The sequence below is a fragment of the Dromaius novaehollandiae genome, chromosome 12 (genome assembly GCF_036370855.1).
Source record: "Dromaius novaehollandiae isolate bDroNov1 chromosome 12, bDroNov1.hap1, whole genome shotgun sequence".
In the NCBI taxonomy this organism is placed as follows: domain Eukaryota; kingdom Metazoa; phylum Chordata; class Aves; order Casuariiformes; family Dromaiidae; genus Dromaius; species Dromaius novaehollandiae.
In genome coordinates, this window is record NC_088109.1 from 22,251,824 (window position 1) to 22,279,305 (window position 27,482).

The 27,482-nt window shown below is 40.0% G+C and overlaps 1 protein-coding gene across 1 annotated transcript in view; it reads right to left on the bottom strand.

The window, feature by feature from the left end:
• Positions 1 to 19,686: 19,686 nt before the first annotated feature.
• The window catches only part of PDZRN3 (PDZ domain containing ring finger 3), a 156,904-nt gene continuing 149,108 nt past the window's right edge, over positions 19,687 to 27,482 (bottom strand). The window contains exons 6-10 of the mRNA XM_064519213.1: positions 26,900 to 26,998; positions 25,280 to 25,342; positions 24,297 to 24,398; positions 23,053 to 23,169; positions 19,687 to 22,135 (exon numbers count right to left, since the gene is read on the bottom strand). Of these exons, the coding sequence (XP_064375283.1) occupies positions 20,585 to 22,135; positions 23,053 to 23,169; positions 24,297 to 24,398; positions 25,280 to 25,342; positions 26,900 to 26,998 (1,932 nt within the window). The 3' untranslated portion in view covers positions 19,687 to 20,584. The remainder of the gene's footprint in view (positions 22,136 to 23,052; positions 23,170 to 24,296; positions 24,399 to 25,279; positions 25,343 to 26,899; positions 26,999 to 27,482) is intronic.

Below are 27,482 nucleotides of genomic sequence, written 5' to 3' on the forward strand. Positions count from 1 at the left end.
TTTCACCATTCAGATTTTAGTATCAGTGGAATTAAGAGGAGATTCAAGTCCATGAGATTTGACTATCTCCAATTAAATTATTAGGATAGAATTCTATTTGGCTTTAAGGCAATATAGTGTGCCAAACTCCAAGAAGTTACTTTGCCATGATCAGCTGCAGCAGACTTTCCATCCCGTCTCTACCTTAAAGAACAGATTTCCATTATTAGGAGGAAGTACTGGTTAGTCTTTCCCATTTTCCGAAGAAAAATGAGTTGTGTTCATTTAACCTAAAAAATAGTAGGTCTAAAGTGACTGGGATTGTTGAAGTCACTGGGAGACCAGCAGCATCTCTGTCCTTCTCTTGTTGCATTTCTTCATATTTTGAAGGCATTCTGTACTCATTTATTTCCCTTGACAAAGATATAACATGGCTGTGAGAAAGTAAAGGTTACAAGGATACTAATGCTAACAGTGAACCAAAATGAGCATCTTTGACATGAAAATCTTTAACATATGGATTAAAATGTGGATTATCAGAACGAATTCATCCTTGAGCCTGCCTCACTAAATGGAATTAGGCTCTGTCTTGAATTTATTTTTCTTTGTGTGTAAATAGGTCTCTCTTGTATTGGAGTTTGGATCATATTCCAAACCAGATGAGGCCTGTCTTTTTGGGAGAGAGTCCAAAATCTTACAGAAGTTGCAAACTTTTCTCATTCTGATTGGGGGGGGGGGAAAAAAAACTTGGAAGAGCAATGACATGCATGGTATTATCAGCACTGAAGTGTGGAGAACAGCCTATATGATCTAAGTGGTCTGTGATGAGCTGTGTGGGGATTTCTTAACGTAACCAGTTCAATCACAGCCTCTCTTCTTTATTGCATGAGGCCTAGAGGAGGTTTAGTATAGCCACAGTGAAGCAGCTGCTAGGGCAACTATTTGCATGAGGGAGCCTCATGGCCGGCTGTGACAGTTGTGCATCTTTCTCATGGCAAGGTCTGTGCGCGTTAAGAAAGCAGGCCCCGAGATAAAGGCCTTCACTTCTGTAGCTCAGTATTAGCCGTGGCTTTATTGCAGTGCTACTGTACTCTTCCATGTACACAAGCTCTGCGATTTCAGTGCTGCTGACTGAGAATCTTAGGTTTTGCCTCAGTCCCTAAATCTGACCCTGTCTCACTCAGACCTTTTCACTGTGCCATTGAAGAAATACAGTATTCTTGCAGCTCTGATTCTGGTGCTGAGTCTGTTTTAACACCTGTACTGTATACCTTTTCTAATATTTTAGATAAGACCTATGGGTCTTGAAGTGCTCTGATATCTAGTTTTGGTTTATTGCAGTCAATCAATAATGCAGTAATTTTTCTGTATCTGCACACACAACAAGATACATACGACTCGCATGTATGTGATCTAGAGATGATTAATGGCATAAAGACACGTGGAAGTGATAAGGATTTAGAATTCTATTTACCTCACAAGTGAAAATACTTTGAGTCTATTTTTTGATGATCCCTTGGGGATTTGGGTTACTCACCTCTGGGAAACAAAACTGTTGGAAAGGATACTGCAGCTGTGCAAGTCCTGTCGCTCTTCCCACAGAAGACAGTACTGATATTCCTTTTCACCTGTGAAATGCAGTTCATAAATGCTACAGTAAAGCTTCTGTGGTGTTAGCTAAGCTCTCGCTGTTGCATGGGTTGAGTGATAATGAGATAATCTACAAATACCAAATCAAATGCAACTTTTGTGTGAACGAACAGCCAAAATGGTCTATTAAAAATACATGAATGCAGATGTCTGTAAAGTAAGAAAGTCACAGCTCTTCATTCTCTTACAGTTCTTATAAATGCATTTTCAGTTTAGGTGCCTAAACTTCTTTCTAAAAATGGGAGATGACAGGAATCCTCCTGCCTTTTAGGAAAAAAAAGCACAACAGGAGATGTTCTGCTATAATCCTTGTGGGGAGTTGCTCTAATCCATGAAGCACTGCCAAGTGCTCATATCCCAAAAGGGCATGATTATTTCATGACAACAGTTCTCCCTAGAGTGGCCTTACTGGTATTACAAAAAGCACTTATTGTGGAGAAAACCTGTATTTTTGGTGCTGGCAGTTAAGAATACTGAACAGCAGTTGCAGCTGAGGTAGTGATTCACAGTGATTAATGCAGATCTTCAGACTTCTCATTAGCCAGACACTGTTCCTTCTCAAGCCACAGGAAAAGGAAAGGAAATTCTTCAGATAAATACAGATAAAAGTATAGAGCTTCTAGCACCTCCATGCAAAGAGCGATGTTTGTGCCAGTTCCGAAGAGAAATGGTTCATATTTTTCTTTTAGGAGACCAAGTTCCGGAGTTCTTTGATCAAAATAGCTGCATCAGTGATCTCTCAGGTTTTTCCAGGTGCTCCGAGAATCCTGTGAGGACAGTGAGCATATGGTGTGAGGCTCTGTACAGACCATGTCTTCATCTTGCTAACTGAGAGAGAGATTGTGTCGAAAGCATACATGTGGTAGTTGGTGGTGAGCTCACTGTTTTCTAAATAGCACACGAATAATTGCAACATTGGATTTTGGATTTGCAGAGTCTCCTGCACAGTGCTTTCAGAAATGGATCCCCAGATGCTTATAATACATTATACAAAATTGGGTTCAGCTGGTGTTGTTATGCTAGAGGAAAGTTTTACCTTGACAGGCTTGAAAGTGTATTTCAAAGCTTCTATTACTGTTCTGGACAAAGAATTTATATGCATGTTTCCCGAAGCCATTTTGTGTTAATTTCTCAACTATCACTTAAGCTGCAGCATGTCTTAGTGACAGTCCTTTGGCTGTCATCAGAGGAATCACTGTAGTTAAAATTTATTTTTAAATATTCTTCAACACAAGGCATAATTATAAATATGTAGAAGAAGAGAAACTAGCAAGCTGTGCATTTTTCCATTTTGGTACTGGTATTCCAACCTCCAAAAGGAGAACAGAATATATCCTAAATTTAAACAGTGTCTGCCAGAAGTAGCATTAGTGGTAACATCAGAGAGCTGACACTGCTGGGATTAGTGTTACCATTATTAAGAATGCAGTTAGTAGTGGTATAGAGTGGGAATTCTGCAGTGGTGGTGCAAGAGTACACACTGTTCACCTGAAAGATTTATAATACACATAAAATATACATAAAAACAGGTTTATAGCATATGGCAGTATGGATGTGATGAGCCTGTTGAGATACTGTTTAAGCAGTCAAAACTTATTAAAAGTCAATTTGGAAGAAACTGCTGGAAAAGTCCATCCCCTCTTCCTTCTATTCAGTTGAACATTTCCTCTCTGTGCTGTAATGAGGAAGATGGATCACTGGCCATTTAAAAACTTTTGAAATAGGCTTCTGAATATCTTATTTCCTCTTCATTTGTCTCCCAAGATGCAACTCAAAACTTCTACAAATTGGAAAACCTATTTCATGTAAAACTTCAATCATAATCACAAAGAAGCTAACATATCATGTCTATGTCAGGTTTTATTTACTTCTGTTTTTCTCTAAATTTCATTGCTGATAGCAGAGTAATATGTCCCCAAATGTTTTATTTTCAAAAATACAAAGGCCAGCTGCATCATTCCTAAATTTGCAAACACTTAAAGAAAAGAAAATCCATTTATCTGCAGACACCAGCTTTCTGTAGTCCCTTAATTTATAGGATTGTCCATTAAATGGCTGATTAGCTTTGTGTCCTTTATATATGCTTCAAGAGTAGCAATCTCTGTAAAGTTTGCAGAGATTTGTGTTTGCTTGTTGTTATCCTTAGTACTTCACTTGATTATTTTTGTATACTCTTTGTTGTTTGCTTCATTTATTGCCAGCCTAACCATATTGCATGCTCAGGGATTTGCTAGTCTTCAAAGTATTTAAGAATGACTGCATGCTTGATTTCTTTGTATAAGTGAGACAACTGCTTCATTTCCACCTTTTCAATTCCCCTTCTCCTCCCCCATGTATCTCCCCCTCTCCCCAGTTTCTTTAGCTTTCCTCCCTTTCAGGAAGGACTGTGGAGCACCAGTGGCCAGTGAGGTGGTTGTGTTTATCAGCAAAATTCTTCTAAAATGATCAGCAAAGTCATACACATCCTGACGTGGCCAGGACTTTGTAGGTAGACATCTCCAATAGGCTTCTCCTATAGTGAGCTTTCCAGGGAAGACTGAAAGGCTTTTATATTCAGAGAAGTTCAGGTACCTATTGGAATATAATTTAAGATAATGAATTTCTTGATATAGACTCCCTGCAGTCTGTCCAACCTTTTCTCTGGTAAGCATCCTCTGTTGCTCACGAAGGACAGATCTTCCCCTCTTTCTGGAGGTATTCACTGCACTCGGTCAGCCCTTCTGAAATTGTGGACAAACCTGTCAAATAGTTTCTGTATGTCACTGACTGAGTCACATGCCTCTTTGTGAGGCTGGCTGCTTCTGTGGGTCACTGATGCCTTTGTGCTTTGGCATGTTGTACAAATAGAGAATGGAGGTTTTACCCCATGACCAGGGTACTAGATGCTACAGCAACATGGGTAATAGTGTTGAATTGAAATAAAGGGATTTTGAATGGAAGTACCTGATTGTAAGAGTCCACAGCTATTTGTCCACCAGTGTCCCTACTACCTGCAAAACTATGAGGCTTTGGACAAAAATGTATGCAGGCTGCATCACCATTGAGCTTGAGCATAACACCAAGGCTTTTTAACCACAAGAACCTAAAGCCACAGAGAAATCCCACTGTCTGTTTGTCATCTTTTCCACTGGAAAAGCAACTTGCAAGACTCTGGACAACTGCTGTTGCTCAGTGCTGATACCAGAGCAATGCACCGGTGTTAGGAGGAAATGATTCTGTGTGTTTATGGAAAGCTTTCACTGAAGGAATTCTTGGATTTTTTTTTTTTAGCCTTTGCAAAGGCAAAATTCAGTGATATGCCATTTTCGGGGCGGGGGGGGGGGGGGGAAGGCAAGGCAGAACTACTTAAGCAAGTGGAATTCCCTTGGGCTGGGCATTTGTATCCTAACCAGAGAGATTAGGATATAAATGCACATGGTGATCTTGGTTTGCCTGAGTCATTGTAAAGCTGTGGAGGAATCCTGAATCTGGTGTGTCTTTCACTACCGCACCTCTGGAGGAGGTAGAATCTGTTGTGGCACAGTGATTTTTTTGTTTGTTTGTTTTTAATAACTGGCTTTAAGGCAGTAACAGGCAGTCAGTGTCAGGCTGATGTATTCTGGTTTGATTTCAGGCATTACACAGGGGAACAGACTATTTCCTCATCTCCTCCTAGAGTTCTTTAGCAACAATAGCAGCAATAATAATAACAATCCAGGTTATTAAAAAGAAGAAAACATCACACCAGCTCTCTTAAGGAGTAGCACAAAGCCATGGCCAAACTCCATAGGGCTGGATGTCTTTGTTCCCAGTATAAGAGTAGTGTGTGTAGATAACAGTATACTGCAGTGTTGCATGATGAATATTTCAGATGTTTAGGAGAAATAAGTTTACTTTCATTCAAAGAAAAGCAAGCTTTTCACCAAAAAGGTCTTTGTCTCTACCCTTGCTCATGTAGGAAAGTTCATTCTTGCCTGAGCTCATTAGAAGAAGTGTTGAGAAAACTTGGTGGAATTGCAGTGAGTCAGATTAATGCGCAGGGTTACTACCTGGAAAGAAAAAATGGGTTATGCCATGGGGGCTAGATAAGTCTAACCCCCTAAGTGCTGGGTTGGAGGCTTGAGAAAGAGGAATGGGAAATGTCAATAGAGGGGACAGCTGATGGCTTTTTAATGGGAGAAGGGTCAGTGGCTTGGCAGGAGAATTGATGAACTGCCAGTGTACTATGCTGCATGTAACACTGAGGCAGTGCCATATACTGTATTTTAAGAGTGTACTGCCTCTCTTCATGAAATGTTACGGACTTGCCTTTTTAGCTAAGCGAGTCCCAGACTTTCATTCTTATATAGATTTAGGTCTTTTCTTTCCTTTCTTTGTGTTTCTCTTTTTAATCTAAAATGATTAAAAAGGGAACCTTTAGGCTCTTTTTTGCTGGAAATCTCAAGAGATCAGTTTTGGATTTGCTGGGTGGTAATAAGGTGTCGTGTTAGTGTGGTGTGAAAAAGAGGAGGTTAAAAGAGGAATTCAGAGAGCAGTGCTTGAGGGAAGAATTGTGCAAATCTTTTGTGCTCTCTTACATATGTTTGTATGAACATTTCATCAGAGTATAAACAGCAGAAGTAAAATTTCTCTCTCATCAGATTGGAGGAGGGTGGTAGCACTACAGAAACATTTAGAGTATGCGACCTTATTTTTTTCTGTTCAGAACCAGATGTGGGGATAAGGCTTGTACTGGAGGTATGTAATCCAATGAATGCATAGGTAGATGGAAAGAGGGAAACATGGGTGTTATAGTGGAGGGAACCAGATGCAGAGCCGTTATCTTCCAGATTATGGCAGATGTGGCAAGTTCTTCTGATTAAGTTCTACAGATGTCATCTGCATCTCTCATCCTGTCATAGACGCAAGATATTTTTACGTTGGTGGTTATCTTGATGCATTGTACTAACTGCAAACTTTTTACCTTGATTTGGCTGAAAGGTGGTTGGCTTTCTTTCCTCAAGGTTTTTGAGGTAATAATTACTGAAAAGTTAAACCATATTTTGCAGGGAATACATGGTGGGTATAGCTACACTGTCATCTTGCTTAATGCAGAGTGTGTAAGAAACCATTTGAAGTGTACACACTATCGAGCATGGTTGTTGGTTAATTAATGTGTTAACATGTGGACGGTAGAGTCCCTACAAGGGCCCCTAGAGTGTCTCTGACTGTATTTCCACTGCTAGGCATTTTGCAAAGTATGAAATGCAGGTTCCACCAAAAATCACCAAAGGAATTTTTCAGACTGAGAGGGGAAAAAAAAATCTGTTTTTCTTGTCTTAACCTTCTTCATATTCTTCAAAACAGGGCATTAATCAATGACAATGGAAATTGCTACTGTTAGTGCTGTCAATGTTTATAGTTTTGGGTTTAATAGCAAGGACATAAATATATATTTTTCATTACATTTTCACTGTTATTTGCTCATCATCCACAGTATCTCATATTATTCTAACTCATTGGTTGAAGCTATTAAAGTTATGGTTTGTAGTTCACACTGGCATCAAGCAGACAGCCATAAAAGCGAAAAACCTCTGAGACTGTGATTCAGCTATTAGTCAGTATTGGTCATTTTCTCACCATTCCCATAACAGCAAATCTCATCTTGGTAAATTGTATTTTTAACCTTCTTTCCTTATCCTCCCTCCCCCCATTTCTCCTCTTCAGCTTAAGCTAAAGTCATGTTTGCCTTTGCAAGTGCATGAAGATGGCCAAGTAGTGTTAAGCAAAGAAAGTCTGCTCATCTATCAAACAAAAGGAGTGATGTGATTAAGGCTTAAAGAAGAGATGGCTTCAAGCTGTGGTTGCAGGGGCATGTTGTGCTGCCCGCCCCAATGCTGTCTGTGGTAGTAAAGCTTGTCTGGCGCAGGTACTTATTAGGCCATTTTGCAATGGGAACTCTTCAGAGAAACTTGCCATCTCTGTAGATTCAGCTCTTTAGGTTGTAGCTCTGCAGATTTCAGGCCTTTTAGGCAAGTGTCTTTGGATTTCTACTTATGGACATTTCTCCTAGCTTCATTACTGTCTTGAAAATGAAAATAGCATGGAAAAAATATTCCTCAAAGTAAAAATTCCTCAAAATTCCTCAGAATAAAACTTTTATATTTTGCTAATATTTTGCTAATACAGCTCTGCAGGTACAGACCCTAAGTTTTTCCCTAAGTGTTTAGAAGATCCTGTGCTGCTTTGTCTTTGTTATCTGTTGTTACAGAGAATATACTGTTAATATGGTGGTTGCACTCCAAAAATTTGGGTGTCTGTGAATCAGTTAAAATAACATTGGCATGAAAACAAGAATCTATTCATAGAGAATACTGAGGTTTCAACAGATTACTCGATTCATGTGCAGAATGAAACCTTGAAATTGGTGAAATTGCCAGGGGCTTCACTTGAAGTATCCCGTATCCCAGGTAAGTGTCTTAACCCTAAACAATCAACTCTTAAGGTACAAACATCATTTTTTTTTCTTATTTTAATCAAAAATGTCAGCTTTGACTTGAGGTGCTCTCCAAATGCTTTTTCTTTTTCTTTTTTTTTTGAAATTGATACAGATAGATGAATTCCCTCCCCCCCTCCTCCCCCCCCCCCCAACAGCACTACTTAAAAAGCTAGTGTCTGGACTTCTTACGGATCTATATTTAATACAAGAAATTCTATTTCTGTTCTTATAAATCCTTTCTCTATAAGTCTGTAAAAATCCATTCCTCGGAGAATGACTCTCCATGGGCCAAACTCAGGCATCACTGCCACCTGTGCTGATCCTTGTGGTGTTGCTAGGATCTGATAGGAGTATGTCTTAATACTTCAAGTATAGTAGAAAGAATCGGGCCAGATCCAAAATCCACTACCTCTCATGGGGTTTTGAACTAACTTTTAAGGAGTTCTAGCTATTTCATACTTCATCTCAGTTTAAATTTCTGTTTACATGCTATATTCCAGGATATAAATTTACTGAAAAGTAAGAGTACTCCTTCATCTCTCCCCATTCAGAACTACTTTGGCAGCTGTTAGCAGAGACTTTTTGCTTTTTTTCCCCAGCTTTCTGCAAAGAATCCAAGTTTATCTTTGAATAGCCTAATTCTGTTTCAGTGGGTTTGGGATTTATTTCAGTCTCCAGAATTTGATGTGATTATCAAACACAAAGAAACACCCTTTAAAGAAGAAAAGTCTTTCTACAAATCTAACTATATTCCTCTCCAAAGGAGTGGCACATTTATCCTCAGAACAAGTCTTATTTGTATTTCAAATAAGGTGTTACTCTCTCTAAGCTGCTAAATGTTTGTAATCTCTGCACTTTGGAAGACACAGAACCAGCAGTGAACGTATTTCCTGTTTTCTCTCTCTAGCAGTTCACTTACTGCTTAGTTATCTGAATTGGTGCTTTAAGACTCTGACTGCCTTTGGGGACCTTTTTATATTTGTCCTATTTGCCAGTGCACTCATGATGTGATGACTGTCTTCTGGGTCATACCCAAAGTACATATAGCCCAATCTTCTCTCTCTAAGGGTACCATTTGGGGAGATTTTCCTGGAAAGCATATACAAAATAATGCTATGTCCTCAATTAGCCCTCCCAAGTTCTGGCAACTGATAGTTTGGGAACTTCTGGAGCTGACAGGTCTGTCTCCTTCATTTATCTTACAGTCTTCATTCAGACTTGGATTGTAATTCCCAAGTAATGGTCGTCATCTGGGTGCTTCAGCTGTTCAGTGTTGTTCTGTTTTGTCTTGGACAAAATTTCTGTCCATCTTTCTACAACTTTGGCTCACATTCTTCTTTATTAGCCCAACAGCCCTTGTGCTGTTTTTTGTCAGCTTGTTACTGCAGTCTTCTGTTACTACCTTTCCCTGGGCTTTCAATCATGTGTGTCCTGTAAACAAACAAATTGGTGTAATGTAGCAAATAATGCTGTGATCATAGCACTGCTGTGAGGGTAGAAGCTGAATGCTTCATCTGCTTTTTCTAATAACTGCCCTCAGAAACCTGTTAGGTTGCCTTTGCCAGTGACAGGTGAGAGTGGATTCTCAGTTGAAGTCTGTGGGAATGTATCTATATATACCAATACCAACAGCATTCTTCAGGAAAATGTTTTTCTATCATAAGGTGTTGATTCCTCAAAACTGAAACTGGGCAGAGGAGGGCAGAACAGCTGTTTCACCTTAGCTTTCCCTCTGAATGTTATCAGATACAGGAAGGACCTTTTACTAGAGGGAGACACTGAGAACTACCTACTACTAGCCTGTGGCTTATGAAGGCAGAGATCTGAGACTCAGGTTCTGAATGAGGCTGTGCTGCACATCCCAGGCATATGCTGCAGTCAGTCTTCTAGAGTGAGGCTTGGTCTGGCTTTAGTTCCTCCGTTTTGTATGAATAATTAAATATTATTTGGGCTGAGGGAGAGTGTACAGCAGTCCTATGGAGAAGGGACTTGCAGAACAACTACTTTGAATCCTTGCTCAGCCCAGCTCTCTGCCTTGTGATGTCCTGGCTTTGTCCTGACAAGCAAAACACATTCCCCCACATCAGGGGTTGTGAGTGTGTGTGAAATAGTAACTGTTTCTAGATGGTCGTAATGGTTATAGCCATCTTCCTGGTACCTGTTTGCAGCCATTCTTTTGCATGTAATTTAAAGTACATTTTGGAAAAGGTTCTATTATCATGGAATTTCTTCTGCTAATGCTCTATTAAATTGAGTATTGCCAGAGCAAGACCTGAGTTATGATAGGTTCCACCCACTCTGAAGGGTGCTCAGGACTGGTGCCATACCCAGCTGCTGGGGAGAGGTTCTTCCTGCTGCTGTGGTTTGGCCTTCAGTTCTTTTCTTCCTAATTCTCACCAGTGGTGTTGCTGTGGAATTTGTATTTCAGTACTGCACAGAGTACCATTTGCTTTGAAAGAAACTAGAAACATCTCAGAAGAGATGAAACACCTCATTGTGTGTCCTGGCATGTGTGATGTGTGTGGGTCTGATCCGTCAGCAGTTCCCTTCTCTTGCTGCTATCTTAATTGCTGAGAAAAAGGATGGGACCTGTAGTGGCCTTGTGAATAACATGCTGTGGTGTTTCCGTATGCGTGGTGGTCTATATGAGTAAAAGCCTTTGTGTCAATGTTTAAACAAGCTTACTTTTGTAGCCCTGTGTGTGATGGAGAAGTTTGATTGTCTGTGCAGAGAGAAGCAAACAGACATTGACTAGAGCTCTGCAATCATCAGCTGAATGAGAGGACTACAGATATTTTATTCAATGCTAGTGTTTTTTTAGCTGGCCGCCTCCTGTCCTGGCTGAATTCCTCTTGACTTCTGACCACTAGCTGACAGTCCTGAAGATTTGCTCCTCTGCAGTGAGACCTCCCAGAAGACTGTCACTCCTGGGAAAGGACTAGCTTCACCTTAGCCAAAGATGAGGATGAATCACTAGTTAAGATATAGGCCTCATGAAAGACTTACAGGTGCTGCCTTTTGTAAATGTCATTATCTTCTGTGGTGTTCCCCTGCTGGTGATGGACTTTCACCTCCTCACAGAACAATGTTCTCTGCTTCTCCCTGGGTGGTCACTTGTAATCTCTTTTAGCCCTACCATGTGGTATAGCTTCCTTGGGCATAAATTGCTTTGGAGCAGTTCCTCTACTTCACTGAAAACTGCTTATGGCAGTTAGATGCTGAACTACGTGCTACCATTTCAATACATGATCCCAGGCATCTGTGGCTGTGAATGTTACAGGTATGGAAGGGTACCTGGTAAAATGCCATGTTTCAGTGCTAATGAGTCCTGCGAAATAGCCAACCTTCTCTTAAAGTTATATAAACAGGTCTGTTTCAAAGTGGAAGCATTCTAGGGTGTTCTGGAGGAATTGTCACAAAATCATAGAAAATGGGGTTGGAAGAAATCAAAACCATCCTGAGGCAGAATCTACCAATAGCATTCAAAATCAGATATCTGTCTAACCATCCCCTATGCCAGATGCTCCACAACCACCCCAGGCGGGCAGTCTTTTCCAGCCCTGCTTTGTCTCTGTCATTAGAAAGGTTTTCCTAGTATGCAGCCCAAGCCTCCCTTAAATTTTAAGCCAAGTCCTGGGGAGTAGATCATTCCTTTTTGTTTTGGAGGATCACAAGCATGTTTCTCTGTCACTTCTCTATTCTTCACTCTCTTTTTCAGACCAAAATTCCCTTTCTGTCTTTTTGTGGCAATTATTGGAGTCGCAATTAAGATAACTAATTTGTGGACAGGAAGGGGAAGCTGAATTTGGGTGTTTTTGCTTTCATTGTGACTAACTTCAGATTGGACTGTGATGTTCCCTACAACAGTGCCCAAGCTATGCTGGATGCAGCCTTTCAGCTCAGTAGTGTCACCAGCTAGTGACTGTCTTTGCATCAGGTAAAGGCGCTCACTGAAGTGGCTGGCAGGGAAAAGGACTACCTGATTTTTTTATTACTTCTTTTCTTTTCTTTTCTTTTGGCTCTTTTAAGAGCACTCTGGTTTTATCAGTCTTCAGAGTATAGACTCACATATGCAAGTGCTGTCTGAATTTGAGAGAGTAGTTGGAGTGAAGATTTTTAATTTGGTTCAAGTGGCTTTTAATTTTTTTGAAGTATTTTTCAGATGAGTTATATGCTTGGTTGCTGACCTTGTAGATATAACTCATGTTGCTATTTATTTACAACCAAGGGCTGATGTTACTTAAACTGATCAACCAAGAAAGTGAGAGAGATGTTTGGGGGATTAGTAGAATACTTAAGGCAAAAAGGAGACTTATGAGCTAATTTGCTGAGGTCTGTTGCTACTGTTGGTGGGCAGACAGGGGAACCTGAGTCCATATTATGTCTCTTCCTACAGTGGAGAGGAGAAAAGTCTGAATTGTATTTCTAAGGCAGCCTTGTTGCCTCAGATGTTGGTGATGACTTGAAGTTTAAAGCTGTGCTGGGAATATGCAAGCCCTTTGGCAGGCACTTCTTATTTCACTGAATTACTGCATTTTGGGCTCCTGTGCCCCTGCTGATGGCACTAATCTCCATGTTAGGAGACAAAGTGCCAGCTGTGCCTAGTCCTATTTGTACTATTTTAGCCACATGGATGTTCATTCATTTAATTTGGAAATATTTCTCTGCAGTCATCAACAACCACATGCAGACAGCTGAAATTGCCACATTTATTCTCACTTCATTTTGAAAACGACAGATGCTACGTTAATGTAAAACATGGTGAAAGGGTTTTCTAGCTTTGGTTTTGTTTCTCATTTCTGTAGGATAGTTTGATGTATAAGCTATTAATGCTGATGAGTGAAGCTACTTTTCTCCAGCAAGGTCTGCTCCTGCTCCCATAAAGTCGAGCACAGCTTCCACTGGGGGACTGGTGCCCTTTATGCTTAGGCAAAGGGCTTAGAAACTGTACTGGGACCCAGGAAGTAGAAGAGTTGGTGCATGTGTGAATAACAGATACACACAGATGAGCTATGTGGTTGTTATTACTGGTTCTTAATAATGTGACTTTTTCCCCAGCCTGAATAATTCAAATGAGCAGTAGTGCTGTGAGCAAGCCCGAAGGTGTGTAACCTTTTCAGTCCTTTAGGTGTGGTGTATATTCTGTTGCCAGTGAAGATATTTTAAGAGAGCAATGGAAAAACATCTGTCAGGTTTTGCATATTGTGGGAGCCTTGCGCAGTTGTTTCTCTTCTCGTGCTCCCTTGCATCTAGGGCTATGTTGCAGTGTTTTGCAGCACAGTGCTAGAGCCTGGTTTCTGCTTGTGAACCAGCTGCAGCTGGAGATGTGCTGACCAGCTGTGCTGGGTGCTCAGGGTCATGGGCAGGGAGGCTGTGCTGCAGCAGCCAGGGCTGCTTACCTGCACCCTGGCACCTAGAGGAGCCTCCAATACAGGCAGTACCCTGTCGTGCACCCCGAGGGTCACTTGCATCACCTTTCACAGGACCTGAGGCACTGCTGTCTTTGCATTTATTTAGGGTGCCCGCGTAGAGTACTTAAGCAGTGCAAGACTAGGACGCGAGGGGAAAGTAGCTTTTGCTGTTTGTGTGTGTGTGTCAGAAATGAGTGTGCAGAAGAGAGGTGAAGACTGTGGTGAAACTGTTGACCCCCCTTTTAGTATCTGCTTCATTGCCGCTTTGGGCTTTGCCCTGAATCTGCATTCTGAGAGACCTTATTTGTTTGCTTATTTGTGTTTAGCAATCCTAGACAAGGTCCTGTTTGAGCAAGGGGGTTGGGCTAGTTGATCTCCAGGCATCCCTTCCAACCTCAACTGTTCTGTAATACAGATGCACAGAGGGATCGCTACAAAGACTTCTGGAAAGAGTAAAGGAAGCAAAACTTTTAGTTGCATTGTAAAACACTGACACAGGAGAAAGCTTAGAGGTTGTATATGTATAGGGTCTGTCTTTCCTTATTGGAGAATAAGTCCTTTTTGACTTTGGAATGGAAATAGTGGAAAACACTCATCAGATTAGTACCAAACAAGCATGCTTGCCTTCTATCTTGAGTTCAGTTTATAGCAAGAAGCGTGTGGAGTTTCTCTGAATGAGAGTTCAAATGCAGTAGAGCAGAGAAGCTTTTTCTGGAATAGCTTTGTAAAGTTGGCTTTGGTTTTTGTTACATTTGGCATCTGTGCTCGCTGGACCTTATGGTGTAACTGAGACTTGTTTCTTGTGCAAATTATTTGGATGTGACCTTGCTGCTTTTATTTTGGCTGTTTACCTCAAGCCCTAGGGGCTAGTAAATGCTGGATGCTTGCATGTAACTGGAGCTAAGCAGAAATTTGACAAACCTTGGGTCCCTTCAATTTGCAGCCTTTTGATTTACTTTTATAAAACAATTATAGTTGGATTTGCCTTTTGGGGAGTCTTTGTTTATGGCATTCTCAGCTAACAAAGACCAGCTAAGCCGAGGGATGGATTATCGAAAATCAAAGCTAGCTCCCCTAACAGGGACAATGGAATCCCGCTCGGTCCGAGCCTTGCTGTGGCACCTGGGAGGCCCATGCTCCAATATGATAAAGTATTTTCTTTGAGGGAAGGTCACCAAAGTTCACTTTTACAGAGGGGTTCTTATTCTCAGTTAATGGGGCTCCCTGTTGCATGGTCTTGCAGTTGCTTAACATAAAAAGGATGGATTGTCAAAGAAATTACTTTTAAAGTTCTTCCCTGGCAAATTTATCTGAAAGGACAGACCAAGTTTTCTCTCCTGTCCAAATGGAGAGGTCCATGACCCAGCCACCCAAGCTATCGTGCCATTTTGCACTTCCACAGTTTAGGATTTGTCAGCATTTTGATTTCAAAGCTTTATTTCTGGCCACATGCTGGCCTTCAGGATTGCGTTTTGTGATAGAATCTCCTACCTGGGTTTCAGAGCAAACTAATCTTTTTATACTATAAAAATGAAGACATTTCCAATCCCTTAGGGATTTTTGTAGTCTCAAAAAGCAAATTTATAATTTAAAATGAAATATTACATGCTTATATCACATCTGAGATGGACTAAGTCCTTTCTTGGTCCTTAAGAAATAAATACAAAATCAAAACATATGAGCAGAGCCAGATTTGGCTTTTTTTGTGCGTATGTAAGTAATTTCCTGCAAGTGTAAGTGATCCCTAGTCATAGCTGGGCCCAGACCCAATCGGAAGACTGGCAGTTATTCTTTCTGGTCCCTTTCAGACAGAACTGACTCGCTTTCCCTGGAAAGAGGGAAGTAGAGTGGGAGAAGTGTTTAACATAAGGCCAGCATCATCTGCTGGGAGAATTAGGTATGGGCTGTTTGGGTGTGCTTCAATTTGATTTTTTTCATGTGTAAATACAGGTGTTTGGAGAAGGTACTGGAGGAATGTAGTTATCTTCTTTCTATTTGATTTTGATTTGGGTGGGGGGAGATAAAAATGTCCGACAAGATTTTTATATGGGCTTGACTCCTGTGTAGCTACAATGATGTTTACAATACTGGCATTGTATTTTTGTAAATTAAAACACTAATTGTAGCTTTATTACCAAGTTATTTTCATTGTTAATTGGTTTGATTAAATCTCATCTAACAAGTGTGTGTTTAAGAAAACATACTTTCCTTATTAAGAAAGTATGTGGCAGCTATATGTGTACTAGATGACAGTGTTCAGTGGACAACTGACTTGAAGCTGATACCCTGTAGGACCACCTCTGGGGCCTGTCCTCCACGCTACCTGCAGTAAGAACCCAGATGTTGAGCACTCTGGAACTCAGCTGGAGGCGGAGACCTCCATTTTTCAGTGGTGCTTGTCCTGTCACGGGATCCTGCTTTGAGCTCTGAGATTGCTTGGAGTCTTTCAGCTTACATCAGTGGGCTTTGGGTCAGGTCTGTGTATTAAAGCCCTCATGCCTGAGCATGAAATCAGCCTAGCTGAACTTTATATGTGGCTCCCATTTTCTTTATAATATGTACCAATGTCTTGACTAAACATTGTCAGTCTCTGCAGTGACCCGTCTTGTGTTTTAGATGATGTGAAATAGGAATGACAAAGTTTCCAAGTAGAAGCCTCTGAATCTAGTACGGCTTTCTTTCATGACAGACACTTAAAGAAAAGTGGTATTAATTCTGCATTTTTGCATTTTAACAGTGAGCACATTTTCATTAATCGTAATGAAAGTTAAAACTGTGTATTGCTGAGAAGTTGTGCTTGTTTCAGAAAGCCACCACTCTTCCCCATTAACTCTGGATGGAAGCTCACAGAAGCTGTTCTGATGGAGAAAGGAAGCTGCTGGGATGAAACTCTGAACAGAATCTTTGCTATTTTGTCACAGTAAAGAATTTACATTTAATAAAACCAGGGGCCTCAGTTTGGAGGTGCAGCATCTACTGTGACAATTTTTGTCTTACCTTTGTTTTTTGACTTCCCTCCAATTAGTTTATGTTCCAATAAATCCTTAATACAAGGACTGTTTTAAAAACAATTGAAAACAAAACAAAAAGAGGACTTCAAATTGCTTATGGCTTGCTTTGTATGGCTTCCAGGCATTTGAGCAATTTTGCTAACAAGTATCCTGTAACCTATTTCCAAAGGCCACTAGCAGATAATTATATTTGGTTAATTTACATACTTTCAGTTTATAATCCTAATTAGTTCTCCAACCAGTAGTCCCTAGGCAATATGTAGTCTTACCTCATTTTATTTGCCATCCCTAATGTGCAAGTTTTCTTCTTTTAATTTACGAAAAAACGCTGTTAGGTTTGGTTCAGGGCTTTCCCATTTCAATGCATATCTAAACTGGGTGATTCCACGCTGATTTAAACCCTGTTTGCAAATAAGCGTTTTACATCCTTGTAGATCATTCTTTATGGTATGTCTAGATGTTCTGCAATTTAAGGAAACTGACCTGGGTTTGACACAGAGCCTGTTTGTATTATAAACATACCAGGCCAAATTCTGCACCAATCTGTGTCCAGGGGGTCCTGTTTAAATCTCTGGTTACCCAAAGTTAGGCATTGGCGTAGGCTGTGGAGTGAAGTGTTAGGTCTGTGACAGTGTCATACTGCTACCATTGCAAAGCCCAAGAGAGGGCTGTGTGGCAGTAAGGGTGAGTAAAGGCTGTGTGAGGATGTCTGGTGACCTGGGTACAGTCTCTGTAAGGAGACTTGAAAAATCTCCTGGCTGCTTGGAAATAGCTTGTTCCCCTTTGTGTATCTAGGACTCTCTCCTGTACATACCATTCTGGGCTCACATCACCCATGCCTGAGATTACATTCAATAAGGTGGCTAGGGCAGAAGGGAAAAGGAGGAGGAGGAAGACTGCTACCTCCAGGTTTAAATGAGAAACACTCCTTGAGCTCCTTCCAGGTTCAAATGAACTTCAAAAAAATACTCGGAATGCGCTTTTTTATTGGAAGGAGCAGGTCTGTCAGTGCTGATCCCTGCAGGAGTCTGAGTAACTGGGACTGAAGAGAAGGGTCAGCATCTGTGGGGTAGGACCATGTGCCCGGGCTCTGAGGATGGCTCTGGTGCTGTGAGGTGGTGCTCAGCAGCTGGAAAGCCTCAACTTTCAGGTAAAGCCTGTAGTAAGACAGGAGACAATCTCCACTCTGCATGGAGATTTCTTGCATGAGATGTCTATAGGCAACTAAAATAATAATTTCAGTTGTTATAAGCACTTTAGGCACTATAATACAATTTATAGAAAAGCTGTTGGATGAAACATTTCTTTTTGGGCATCAAAGACTACTTTCTGGTCTGATTCATTCCACTGTAATGAGGTCAGCTTGGACTAACACTATGGTAGTTTCCAATATTTCTTTGCAAGCAATAAAAAGAACAGGAATCTCCCTTTTCACCACTGCCTTAAGTACTTTGATAAAGCAATGTGATGAGCAAAAAGAAGCAAAATCTGTAGTTTGAACAACTTTTGCCCAGATTTATGAGATAACTGACAGGTTCTGTGAATTGACGTTGGTTCATAAATCGCAATATTAAAAGAGACAAATGATTTTTAAATGAAAAAAATAACAAATGTTTAGTGATGAAAAACTCAAAAGTGAGAGAATAATTCTTGGCCAATAATTTTATTTCAAAATCTTAAAGAATGTAAGTTTTTATACTGTTGATGCTTTGGTGTAATTTCTACACATCACACTTTAGTTCCTAGATTATGTTTATGCTGTTATACATGTGCATATGATGCTATAAGCATTTATATCATTGATGTCTTAAGGAACCATTATCTGTGAAGTTATTCCAAAGGAGCCTATCTTTGAGGTACACCTTGATTATAATTTTTCCTCATTAGAGCATTTCAAATCCTACTTTAGAATTTCCAGGTGGAATAAATGATAGCTTAAATGTCTTTTCATGCCTGGTTTATAGATTGCGACTCCACTGTAGTTCTATGCCTATGCTCTGCCTATGCATCTAGATTTCTGAACTTTATCGGAGGCAATAATATGATGTGGCTCATGTGCCTGTAATTGGGATGAACACAACACACAGCCAAAGTAAAGCAGCTTAGAGACAGAGATAACAAGCATCTTAGTTGAAGGCACAGTGTTGTGAAAATCATATGTTATGTTTTTCCTACTTGTACCACTGTTTAGATGGTAATTGTTTGTAATATGTCAGGTGAAATTCTGGCTCTATCAAGTCAATGGAAAATCTCTCAAAGACTACAGTAGGGCTAGTATTTTACCCCAGGGGCAAATATTGCTTGAAGATAAACTTAGAGGTTTATTGATGTGAGTGTCAGACTTCAAGGGGCAGTGACAATTGACATCAGCTGCAGATGCATTTCCCACTGTGTAACATGGTTTTCGGTGGAAGATGGCAGACATGCTTAATGCCAGTTCAGTGCTAATCCACAAATGGATGTGAAGAAATGAACCAATGTTTGCTCCTTGGTAACAGACAGAATAGGCAATGAGATGCTGTTTAATCTCTCCCCTTGCTTTTATCAGTATTAAGATTATAACTTTTGGTCTTCTGGAAGGAAAATTTAGAAGAATTTGGGAGTGAGTTTCTTGTGGGGGTAAGGAAAAAGGGAGATGGGATGAAGAATTTGGGAGCTATTCATAGTCTACTTCACTATTTATCCAGCATAGTATTCCAATTTATACCTGAGCGCTTAATTTGAAATAAAAAACAAGAAAATGATTGAGATCTCTTTGACATTCACTTTTTGTCCTTTTCACCATCTGTTTTTATTTATTTATTTTATTTATTTATTGGAATGTCAGCCAGCACTGAGCTTGTAGCTCAGATTTGTGTATCGCTAAGAAACCAGAAAAAAATAGAGTGGAAGGTCTATTTTATTCTCATTACAGGTCATCTTAAACGCATTGTGAAATGAAGCAAGATATTTGTTGTTTGATTCTGCTCTTCATACTTTTGGTACTTTTCTCTTGCCTCTTCCCTCCATGTCTCCTTCTCCCCCAAAAACTTCACTCCAGAATCTCCCTCAGAGTCATGATGCAGATTTTCCTGTTAGTTTTGGTCTACAGTAGGCTGACCAGTCATTCCTTCAGCAAATGAGTTATGCTCTAGAAATGAATATACTAAGTAGTGAAACCAGAAGGGAGTCAAAAAAATTTAAAATTGTTTGAAATATAAAACAATAATTTATTTTACTTCATTTTACTTGTTAATGTTTGTAGCTAATGATGATTTCATGAAACTGCTTTATAATTCAGTACATTCAAATCTATAAAGCAAACAGTTACTACCATGGGCATTTCAAATTACACAAACTGTCTTATATAAACAAATTAGCTGTACATGCACATTTTTTCAATAGGTTGCAACATTTGCAAACATGCTTTAAAATCCTTTAAAGCTGTCGTATACTGTACTTTGCTTCAGGCTTTTGAGATGAAACCTACATACTTCCTTTAAAAACCTTAAAAAGAAAAATGTTTAAATGTTGATCATAATTCTAAAGACTGCTGTTTGATACATGTTAAGTGTTATAAGAGAATGACTCTATCAGGAATTCAGTAATTCTGAGCTTAAACCTTGAGCTAAATATTGATAAACAGCACTCTGTGTAGAAGTGAACAACAGCAAAATAATATCACAAAATATGGTTTCACAAAAAATACGTATGTGCAGTTGCTCTTGTGGGTTTTTTGCTTTTTTAGGCAAAGAAAAGCATGTGTACTTTTTTATATGAATATAGTTTAAGCAAATTACTTGTGTAAGTATGGTTAATACATTTCTGATATTTAAACACTTTATGTAAAAGGTAACAAGTAAAAAAGTACAATCAATATTCCAAAAAGCTTTGCTAATATTGCCTTTGAAGGAGATGTGCAGGCTTTCTCTCCACTTTATAATGGAGATGCTGGCACCCACAGTTGTAGAGTTCAGTATTTGAACTATAAACTTGATGACTGTATCTTATATACAAAAAAAACTTGCCACATTGAACGAGGCATTGATTTCTACCCCAATGGTAGTGCTTTATGTACATAATTTAGCAGTGGGTGATTATACAGTAGTCACTGACAGGAAAGAATTGTACACTCGTGTGCCGTCTGGTGACTTTGTTCCGTGGGTTAATAGTTCTTGGATTGTCATCCAATTGTCAAATATTTTTTTATTTCTTTTCTTCATCATTTTTTTGTGGCTCAGTTCAATGATATTCATCTCTTTCTTTTCTTCTGCACCTTGCTGTTCCTTTAAACAATCTAACCTGCTCTGCATCATAAACTCACGTCTTCTCCTCTGCTCCTTTGCTTTCACTAAATGCTGCTTCCGCTCTTCCTTACTCCAGTAACGGCCCATCTTCATTTCACTTATGGCATCATCATCAGTTGTCATACCACTTCGCTCCTCCTTAATCTTTATGGCACGTTCTCTCAGCAACCTGTCCCTGACTGGCCTCTTTGTAATGTAGCGGGTCCCATCACTTCTGACCTTGACTTTCCATTCCATCCTCGGTTCGCTCTGGCTTGAGTTAAAGTCTTTGCACATGCTCACCAGGCTCATTTGGCTCTGTGCATATTCCACGGCTGATTTCTGTTGGATCAGCTGCATGTAGCTCTGATAGTGCTGTGCGTGGGCGGGGATGTGAGCATGCTTATATGGAGAATGATGGTATGGGGAGACACAGGAGCCGGAAGGTTTTTGACTGTGAGTTGGGCTTGTGTTTCCATCACTGGCTTTTCTGTCTTTGCTTTCCAGCTGCTTGCTGAGGTCAGGATCTTTAGGAGAGGAATGGCATTTACCAACACTGGATTCATGACTCTCTGAGCTAGGAAACAAATTCTTTTGGGAGGCATTATGTGCCACTACCCCCTCATTACCTTGACAGTTAATGCCTTCTGCAGTTCTGCGCAGTGAATTGTCAGGGGAAATCTCCAGTGTGAGTGGTGTGCTTCGGCAGCTTTCTCCTGTGTTATATGCGCTTGAGCTATCCTTGTCAGACTTCTCGGGGAGCTCTGTGATGTCTGAGAGCTCATGCCTGCGAACGTCGATGCTTGTATTATAGTTGCGGAACCCGCTGTTATGTAGCATCCAAGGCTCCCGGTACTGCTCTTTCAGCTGCTGCATTTTATGAGCTCTCACAATATTCAGGCACTCGAGCTCGATATTGCGGAGCTCCTCATTCAGCATCTCTAGCTCTCTGTCAACACTTTCTTGGTCGCTTTTGCTCATATCCAGAGTGCTGTTGTGATAATACAGATTGTAAGGGTTGGCAGACTTCACTTGGCACTTCAGTTCCAGCAGTTCCCGGAACCGCTCGCATTCGTCTACAGGGATTCCAAGGAAGTCGACGTCTGTGCAGTCGGCTGAGATGAACGACTCATTGCTGAACTGCATATCGCCACTTCCTAGGGTGTCATGGCTGTATGTCAGCTTCTTCTGGCTCCCTAAAGTGTTAGAGGAAGTGGTACGATCGTCTGCATTGTTTTCCTGCTCTGAGCTTTCATCATTCCGAGTGCTGTCATCTGTGCGCCCTACGCCGCTGTCCTTCTCATGCTGGTTAGATAAAATAGTGGCTGTATCTGTGGTACCTCCATCTTCCTCATGCTTCTTCTAACAGCAGAAATCAAAACAGAGAAATAGAAATTATTGCAAGGATATAAAATAGCTCAGGGCATTTATTTAAAAGTTTTCTTAATCTGTTACCTATTGTGTTTTCTGCATCTTTGCCTTGTACTTGCATAAAAAGAAAGCTTTATACGAGAGTGGTTACTGAAAAACAGCACACTATGGATGATCTTTTCAGAAGAACTTGGGGTCTGCTTTTCAGTTATATAGCAACAGTGTTAGAAGTCAAACTTTCAGAATGTTTCTTCTCCCGTTTCTAAGTGAAAATGTCTTTTCAAAACATGTGGCTCCCACAGAGGATGTGCAATTTGAAAACTCTAGACAAAAATGAAAAAGTTATTCATGAACTTATTTGATTGCATTGGTTGTGGCAGAACAGTGTGGAAACCTGGTCTGTATTGGTGGCTCTGCATGCACTTCACTGTTCAAAAACTTTTTTTTGCCTTTCTCCTCATATATAATTCTCACTTCCCTCATTTTCCTGACTTGTCCATTCACATTTTAATGTTTTGGAAGGCCGGCTGTTTTCACTATGTGCGTGCATATCAAATGGGATATTTTAGAAGCTAGCCTCCCGTCTGCCTTATCTGGCATATACCTCTCTCATACTTCTCTCAGTGACCACAGTGAGAATGGTGGATTTCTAAGAACTCATGTTGTAATGGGATGTGAGGGGGCAGGGAGAGGGGAAATTAAAAAGTTAACATTTTAAAATGTTTTGGTCCCTGAGATGAAGTTTTCTCTGTGGTCTGTGGACAGAGTCATGTAGCATTCTGATTTTTCATAAAGTCGTTTTGCCTTGATCGTCATTCAGGACACTAAGTTTATTTAGTCAAGCTCAATATTGGAATATTGAGTGCAATGTGATGTTTTGACACCATTGCACAATGGTATGGCAGTACCTGCTGAAGCATGCTGGCAGTAAATTGCATTGCCTGGTGGTGCTGTTCCTCTAACATGTCCATGTGCAAGTCATCCAGAAAATCATTTCTGTCATCATCCATCCATCCTTCATCCAGCTATGTGAAAAGGGAGGGAAAAACAAACAAAATGTTGTCAAAAGAATGAAGACTGACATAAATTGCACTCCTTTGTGAAAAGTGATCAGGAGATCTTAGGAGGTTCTTTCCTCTATGACGGTGCTGTAGTGTCCTGGGAAGAAGCACACATCCCCTCTAAGAGTGAGTACTGACTGTTTTACCCCCTCGTCCCCCCATCCATACAGATGCAGATGTCCAATAGCACAGTTAGAAATCCTCTGGACAAAACTTTTAGCTTCAATAGTCCTTCATATAAATGGAAAATAGCACTTTCATCCATGGAAATACCTCTAAGAGTTGGAACTGATTTGGTTTGTGTGTAATTTTATTCGTATATGTAAAAAAAAAAAATACTCCAGAGGCCAAAGCTTGAACACACCACTTGGCTTAGGTGGTGAGGCAGCATAAAGGGCTGGAGGGAAAAATGCTTGCTATGGGTCTGTGGGAGCAATCTTTTTACCCCAAACCTCACTCATCTCCCCAGAGGAAGATCAGGAACATCCAGGTTGGTTGTGGACTGGACCCTGTCTCTCCAGGAGCATTGGCGAAGGATGCTCACATAGCCCACGGAGCAAGAGATAAATCAAAGAGTGCTTGTGGCTGTTGTTCATGCCATGCTCATTAGTTAACATCTTGGTCATGCTAATCCCTCTTCTACAAGAAAAGAGTTGGTATCTAGTTCAGCCTTCTGTTATAGCTGAGAATGCTTCTTGATAGTATTTAATCACTTTTAGAGATGGTGTATAAAGGCCTAAATAATAGGTGTTTCTATGAATGATTAATCAATAGCTATAGGAATTAGAGTTCAGTATGTTGTTTATAGCCACGGCTAGAAACCATTCATAATATCTTGCACCGATGCTTGCAATGGGATTACAGAATATATTAATCACTGAACTTCTTACAAATTGAACTTTATAAAATGTAATAAAAGTATTGTGGTTGCTGAATTCATTATTTCAGACCATATATATGTCCTATCAAACTGTGTAATATGGTTTTAGGTAGATAAAATTCTTCAAAATGTAGTTATTACTTTCTAGAAAACAGCAACTCAATTTTAATTAAAACTTAAGAGAGTCTTTTTATTTTTGTTGCTACGCTACCTGAATTTCTGGTCTTGCAACAAGTAAGGAGATGTTCTTGCTGTCTTCACTGGTGAGAAGGGCCACAGCTTCTTCTCTGTTCTGTACTTCTATGCCATTAATCTTTAAGGAAAAGAGCAACAAAATGAAATCCATTCATATGGCTACTTCTGTCATAATGGGCTCTACAGAATTGCGTGGCCGGATAGATCCCAGCCCAGGTCAGGTACAGTCCCCATTCAAAACTGCAGCAGTGCTGTTTAGTTTAGTGTTGGACACATTTGTGGGTTTGGACATGTGAAACTATTCCCTGTGGTGGTGATATGCAGGGTTAAATAGGAAGAACCTTGTTATGAGAACAGAAACTAGAGAAGCAGAGTTGGGCAGGAGCAGAATCATAGCATCAGCTCTGGTGGGTGGGAAGGAACATCCTTATATGGGACAGGTGATAATGGGAACACTCTTCCCAAAGTCTAAATGGGATGGGGGCCTCTACTCATGTTTGTCTCTGCAGTGGATAATTGCTTCAACAACAATAATAAAAACCCTACAGTATAGGATTGCCCTTGGCAGACTATTTATTCTGGCATATGGGGAAGCTCGTTCAGCCTGCTGAACAAGTGTTAACACGCTTATTAATAGAACTGCCTGGAGAGATTTTGCAAAGAGGGATAAGTACTTGGGCCACAGTGGAGGGTTTCTGTGGTAGAAGGAGGACTTAAAAGGTGTATCAGGTTATGTGCTGAAAATCCATGCAGTGCAGTTGTAAAATGCTTAGCCTGCAAGAGTAGGGCTAATATCCGACTTCATCTGGCCAGGTCTACCAAAATCTGACTAATTGATATGTGGCAGAGGAAAGGGAAATGTCTTCAGAAAGTTAAAAAAAAAAGTGTATAAATATCAGTCTGAAAGGAGTGATTTGTAAGAATTATACTAAAATAAAGACAGTGAAATAAAATGGTTGCAGTGGATTATGGTGTGTTAGCAGACTTTCAGCCACATACTTGAATAATGCGATCCCCCTCTCGGAGTCGACCATCTTTTGCAGCAATACTGTTGGGGTCAATCTACAAAATAAGAGAACAGTGAGTGCTTTGCAGGTTTTACAGCTCAGTCTTTTACTTCCTGTTGTAAACCCAATACAGTATCTGTAATGTGAGTCTTGCAAGCCAGCATGTCCCTCATTGCTGCTAGATCTGTGGTTGTTGCTTGCCTAGTGATTAGAGGACTTTTCCTAGCTTAGGTAAGAGGATTTGAAATGCATGTTGAAATGGCTACGTCAAAACCAAAACATTTCTCCCTGACATACGTTTTCAGAGAATGTAGGTTTATCATTAAAAAAGTTATAATTTAACATCTTGCTTTAGAATACGGTGTTCTAACTGGAGCCTTCAGTTTTTACATACAGCACAAAGAATTATGTCATAAGTGAAGTATTTTAATGGAAGATTTTAGATATAGTTATGAGATTTTCCCCCCTAAATTACTATTGCTAAGTTTGAAATGGATCTGAGTGATAAAAAGATTGTGTATAAAAAGCTGTGTATTTCATGAGGGAGACAAAGAGAGGCTAATGTGCCCCAAATCTTTGTTCGCAAACAGAATTGTGTTGACCTTTTTCATGTATATCGTTTTTGGAATCAACTGAGAACAAAAATTCAAGGCAGAGTATATTAAAAATCCTTTGAAAACTTCATCTGAAGTTGAATGCCAAGAATGTTAGGGGAAAAAAGAACACTAAATGCCAAATAATGAATGCTGTTATCTGTAGGAAAAGAGATCCTTTTTTTAAAAAAAGAGAGATAATCAGACATTGTAAAATACATGTATTTCTGTTATGCGATGGAAAAGAAGCAACATTTCATGTGCCCTTACAAATAAGAAATGAGGTATTTTTGAGTGGAGGCTCAAGGACAACACATACCTTTTGTTTGTGCAGACTGAAATAGGTAATATAGCACTCTAGACTTTTGAACAAGGAGTTTGCACACAGGTGGCAAAGACAAGCTTTTGTGCTGGGTAGTTGTTCAAAACTGGAGAAGGTTTTGATTCAACTATGTGCTGTCCAGGTGAGTAAGGAGCAGGTACTGAGCCTTCTGATGACTGTGTACTTGAACTTGTTTTTCCCCCCCACACCCTATTTCTAAAGAAGTAGGGAGAACTTTTATCATTTTCTTTGCCTCTAGCATTGTGAACCGGTGCAGAGTTTCTTAATGCCGCTGGAAGAGGGGTTATGATTATGGAAAAATCATGCCAATATGTATCACAACACACTTAAATCTGTCACACTGTGATGAAGGAGAGAGATACATGGGAAACACTGGAGGAAAATGATTTATTTCAGGGGACAGACTTGTTTGAAGTGTCCTGCGCTGAAATCTAGGAAAAGTTCTGTATACTCCCGTCTGTCTCTGCTCTCTCCACGTCCTCGTTGAAGTCAATAAGAGCTTGACTTCAATGGATGCAGGATTTCACTGAGTTTGAAGGAAAGGAAAAACAATGAATTTCTCCCAATTATTGCATTGTGGCTGGTTTTGGAACATGGTACAAACAGGCAAGGATTTATCTTCAATGTCCAATACTCCTGTTTAAAAGACAAACTATGGAAATCAGCTCAATCTTACCTCACTCACGTAAATACCAGTGTCATCTTCGTCATCTGTTCTGTAACATACAGTAAGGCCAAGCTTGTCCTGGCTGTTCACTCTATGTAAATCTACTTCCTGAGGTTAGAGAAGGGAGGGGGGAAAAGGACATTCTCAGTGAGACACTGGTGACTGATGGAAGCAATTTTTCAAATACAATGAAAATATTTTGCTTAAGTGATATACTGGATCTCTTTTCATTTTACTGTGTAGACTAGGTTAACTTACAGAGCAAAACATGATTATATGCAGACAATCAATAGTTGGGGCATTTTTGACCCTTCAATCAATATAAAGTCATTTTGAAAATAGACCTTTTATTGATCTTAAAGAAGAAAAATTACCTATATTTCATGTAGTGGCAAGACTTCACATGCTAAAATACTTATAAAGTATGATTTCAGCATTTGCCACAGCTGGTATGTATTTTTTTCCTGTAAGGAGGAAAAGTCTCATGATTTTCTGGAAAAAAAAATACTCTATTACCTTAATTTGTGTAAATTTCATGAAGAAATGAATTCAGTAGCTTAGGAGTGTGACTGAAGATCAATATGTTGTCAGT